Raw genomic sequence first — 5242 nt, 5'->3', positions numbered from 1 at the left:
CTTTCTTTGTTTCCACTCTCTCTGTTGTTGCATTTATTTGGGCAGATTTCTTTTTATTTTTTCAGTTTGTGTTTACTAGTTTATTTTCTGGGCAATCTTCTGGGTCTTTTATATTCTATAGATTTTTGAAGATGATGATGATGATTATAATTATTTATTTTTAAAAAAAATCTTAAGATGAAAGAAAAAAGAAGAAGGAGCCAGGTGATGCGGTCTTCTGTCTCAGAAGATCGAACCATGATGCGGACCGTACAACATTTTGTTTATGGGGATAAACTTTGGTTTCTGATGGTTCCTTCTTTTCTTTCCTTGTAAATTCAGTGTTTGTTTCATGATCAAAAAAAATATACACTCGAAATCCACCTATTGCAAACTTAACTTTTGGGGGGAATGTGCAGATTAGTGGTGTGGATGACATCAATATAGTATGTTAGGCATTGTTTGAAACTATAAAGGAAAATAACAACTCGAGTTTTTGAAACTCGAGATTTACATAAAAAATCGAGTCTCAGAAACTCGTTTTATACTCGCCTTGCGCTTGCTGAGGTGGACAAAATGCCACTTAGATCTCGAGTCTCTAAAACTCGTTTTACTCCAGATGAAACTCGAGTCTATAAAACTCGAGTTTTACTATATCTTATTTTTAAATTTTGTTTTCATACGCATGGAACTCGAGTCTTAGAGACTTGAGTTTTTCTAGAGTAACTTGAGTCTTATAGACTCGATTTCTTCTGGACAGTTTATTTAAAACACAGCCCGTGGCATCAACACTCATAGAAACTCACATTAACACACTCACAGAGAAAGCCTAAAAACAGAGCTCCTCTCAGCCTCACTAACTCTCACTCACTCACCCATAACTCTCTCACACCACTCACTCTCACAAAACCACATTGTCCACTCTCACTGCTCTTCCCTCTCAGCAAATTCATATCTCAGGTAAGGGTTTGCATAATTTGATTGTCATTGTAGTTGGGTATGTTGTCTATGGGTGTGGGTTAAAGAGTTTTACCATTTATTTTGTAGATAGTTAACATAACTTAGTTAATTTATCAATATTGTGAATTATAGAACTTTGTTTTGTTAGTGTTAATTTTTTGAGTATTTATTTATATAGTTTTTGTTATCAAAATTTTATTCATTTCTAGGTTTTTATTTTTATCATGATCTTACAAATTTCTTTGACTTTATTTATCATTGGTTTGGGTATGAAATGGGTAGTGAATGAATGTAATGAATGGGAATGGGTATGTAATTATCAAAATTTTATTCATCATTTCTAGGTTTTTATTTTTATCATGATCTTACAAATTTCTTTGACTTTATTTATCATTGGTTTGGGTATGAAATGGGTAGTGAATGAATGAGAATGGGTATGTAATTATCAAAATTTTATTCATCATTTCTAGGCTTTTATTTTTATCATGATCTTTCAAGTTTTTTTGACTTTATTTATCATTGGTTTGGGCATGAAATGGGTAGTGAATGAATGTAGTGAATGGGTATGTAATCATGCTCCTCTACCCACCTAGTTCTTTTGAAACCCTTTTAGGCATTATAGGTCACCACACAATGGAGTAATAGATAATTCCGTCTCTCCATCCACTAGGATTAGAAGGTTTACGTCTTGGCCTTTAGATATTAATGGGCACTCTATAACCTGGCTTGAATATGTTCATTGGTAAGATTGCATTACTTTTTTCCCCCACTTTACGACTATGTGATTTAACTAACATAGGACTTGACTTGAACAGGTTCACAATGCCTGATATTGTTATAATCATATACCTCGGTGGTCTGCTTGAGAATCCCAATGCGAACAAGGGATTGCCATTTGAGGGGCCGGGTATGAAGACCTATTATGCCCAAGTTGATCGTAGGTTGAAAACCCTTGATGAATTCAAGATGTTTGTCATGGAAGAGTTGTGTAAGAATCCTGATGTGCACAACATATAAATTACTTATCGTATGCCAAATGAAATCTTCAAGCACCGTATTAATTACAAGTATATGGTTATAGAAACAGACAAACATGTAAAGATCATGTTTGACAAGTTGGAGAGTATAGCTGAAGTAAGTAACATTGAGTTGTACATACAGTTGGAGCCGCGTGCAGGATGGCAAGAGGATATCCAACAAACAACCACAAGCTTACAAGTTACGATTCCGGATGCTTAATATGAGTATTCTACACATGTAGAGGATAATAATGTTCATGCCGATGGTGATGATGATGATGACGACGACGACGACGACGACTACGTTGATGAGACTATTGCCGTTAACAATGATGATGACAATGATGATGACGACTATGTTGATGAGAATCTTGCCATTAACGGTGAAGATTTTGCCGATAAAGATGAGTATGAAGACATGATTGACAGAGGGGACTTTCGGGACTTTGAGGACTTTGAGAGGGACATTGATGACGATGAGACATTGGACGGTACTGAACCTGATGCAGACAATGTTATTAGTGTCCAAAACATTACGAACACAATCCCAGCCTACGCACCTCTTGCGTTGTCATTTTCTGCAAATACTTGGGAAAATATGGTTGATCCTTCGCATATTGAGGTGCCATTTGTGTCTACTTGGAGAGAGGGGATGAATTTGTGCAAAGAGTTGACTTTTGCCAGTAAAGTGGAGGTGAAGCGCGTATTAACAATTTGTTCCCTCAAGGAAAACAAACACTTTAAGATCACTAGGTCGACGAGGAAAAATTTTTGTGCGAAATGCGTGCATGAGTCATGCAAGTGGTATGTCTACGCAGTTATGAAGCCCGAGCTCCAAAATCTATGGATGGTCACCGTGTATGTGGGTCCTAACACGTGTATACCGACTGGGGTGCGAAATGATGGTAGAATGATGAGTTGTAATTTTATTGCAGCAGAAATCCATAACAAGTTACGGGAGGATCACACCACTCAAATTAAGCATTTCAGATCTCTGATAAAGGCGAAATATAATGGCCATAAACTTTCTTACTACAAGGTATGGGATGCGAAACAAAAGGCGATTGCGTTTATGTTTGGAGATTGGGAAGAATCTTACCAAAGGCTGCAAAAGTTGCTAATGGCTTATATTGATCAGGACCCGACTACCCAATTTTGCTATCGTGTCACACCCACCGATGAAGATCACACCGTATTGTTGCATTATGGGTTTTGGTCTTTCGGTCCATGCATATCAGGATTCAAATACTGCAAGCCGGTTATCAGTATTGATGGGGCCCATCTGTATGGTAAATATCAGGGAAAGTTGTTGGTCGCAATGGCAACCGATGCTAACAACAAGGTATTCCCTCTCGCCTTTGCTGTTGTGGATTGTGAGTCAGGGTCCAGTTGGAGGTGGTTTTTACGATGCCTCAGGGAAACGATTGGCCACCTGATACCTGACGACGGCATTTGCATAATTTCTGACCGACATCTCGGTATCAAAAACGCCATTGCAAACTGGCCTAGAAGGGATGATGGAAAAGCAGGGGTATTTCATAGATATTGCCTTCGACATGTTGCTAGCAACTTCAACACCCATTTTCAGAACTCGACTCTAAAGTCAGCGGCATTGAAAGCGGGATATGCTAGTCAGGTAGTTAAATTTGGTACCATAATGGACTCCATTAAGCAGGTCGAAATTGAGGCCATTAGGAAGAAGAAGAAGGCGACGGGGAGGGATGGTAAGGAAAAGAATCAAGATTATCTTCCATACACATACCTAATGAGCAAGTCTGTGGATATGTGGACCCAGTCATACGATGGTGGGAGACGTTTTGGGACAATGACAACCAATATATCAGAGCGTTTCAATGGTGTACTGAAAGGTGCACGGGGCCTTCCTATTGCCGCTTTGGTTGAGTTCACTTGGAACAAACTTGTTCAATATTTCCACGACCGGCACAAAGAATACCATTATGAGTTGTCAGAGGGTAAGAAATGGAGTGAATATGCCTTATCCACGTGGGATGGAAATAAACGTAAATCTGAGAAACACTATCTCAAGCCATTTAGCAATGAAGAGCTGATATTTCAAGTAGTTACCCAACTCAACACGTGTAGCGTAGGAGGGGGAAACCACAGTTACGAAGTTTGGTTACGGGAAAAAACATGCAGTTGTGGGAAATGGCAAAATATAGGGATCCCGTGTTCACATGCAATTAGAGTATGTGACTATTTACATATTGATTCGACCACGTATATTCACCCATGTTATGGTTTGAACCATGCCCTTAACACTTATGAGCATGCATTTGTGGTTCCTAAGTCACAGTCATTATGGAGGGATCCCATGGGGCCAAAGTGATTGCCTAATCTGGCATTGTTGCGGGCCAAAGGTCGACCGGTGAAGTCACGAATAAGGAATGAGATGGATGGAGTGAGGAATAAGGATCGAGAACCGGGATGGCGGAGGGAGGACGCAGATTTGATAGAGAGTCAACCCAAGCAGACATGTGGACTGTGTCATGCTTCCAGGCATAACCGCAGAAAATGTCTGCAGTCCCGTGGCGCTTCCACAAGCGGCCATGTTCCACACTAGGTAGGTAGATGGCAAAAAGTTATGCATCGGTTAAATAATTATTGTTCATTCGATGTTTACCTAATGTTTACTATCTTGTCTCCTAACGTAAATACTCTACGTTTTTCAGGCATCCTTCCATGGACGACGTTTTTGTCATGCGGACCGCTGATCTTAGGGAAAGTGATTACATTGTATTGGCTCTATGTGAACTTTTTGATTGTTGTTGAATGTACTTGTAATTCTCTATCCAATGTACCTCTATGAAGATTGTGATTTGAGTAGTATGGTTAGAATTGCAAATTAAGTGTGGTTGGACATGTTTAGAATGGTGATATATTGAGAATGACTTTTGTTGTGATTTGAGTGCATTTACATTGTAAAACTATGGTTATGCAAAGAGCGTAACAATTTCTATAGTTTGGTGCCTAATGAGAACGCCTTTTGATGTAATTTAAGTGCATTTACATTCTCAACTTGTCTACCTCTCAATGAGTATTTGTAGATTACATTTTTAGCTTCTCTATCTATGTTTCCCAGCAGGTGTGTGCACACATTTCAATTTTTGGTTTGCTGCATGTTTTGGGGGGGGGGGGGGGGGAGGGAACAGAGCATTGCTCTCTGCCTGAAACAGAGCATGCTTCTGCTGGTGAAAAAAAAAAATTTGCCCAGTGAAAATCGAGTTTTAGAGACTCGAGTTCCAGGGTGCAAGATCTGTGGCTCG

General features: G+C 39.3%; 1 protein-coding gene across 2 annotated transcripts; it reads left to right on the top strand.

The window, feature by feature from the left end:
* The first annotated feature begins 2664 nt into the window (after window positions 1-2664).
* LOC142622330 (uncharacterized) lies at window positions 2665-4882 on the top strand. Of its 2 annotated transcripts, XM_075795779.1 has the most exons (3): window positions 2665-2997; window positions 3097-4539; window positions 4649-4882. In XM_075795779.1, the coding sequence occupies exons 1-2, from the start codon at window positions 2779-2781 to the stop codon at window positions 4303-4305; spliced, it is 1428 nt and encodes a 475-aa protein (XP_075651894.1). In that variant the 5' UTR covers window positions 2665-2778; the 3' UTR covers window positions 4306-4539; window positions 4649-4882. The 2 variants fall into 2 exon arrangements, with proteins under 2 accessions (XP_075651894.1, XP_075651893.1); XM_075795778.1 differs by having other exon boundaries at window positions 2665-4539.
* The last annotated feature ends 360 nt before the right edge of the window (window positions 4883-5242 follow it).

This window comes from Castanea sativa, chromosome 1 (assembly GCF_040712315.1).
Source record: "Castanea sativa cultivar Marrone di Chiusa Pesio chromosome 1, ASM4071231v1".
Taxonomy (NCBI): Eukaryota; Viridiplantae; Streptophyta; class Magnoliopsida; order Fagales; family Fagaceae; genus Castanea; species Castanea sativa.
The sequence above is the reverse complement of the archived record's forward strand: the minus strand, read 5'-3'. Positions and strand labels throughout refer to the sequence as shown.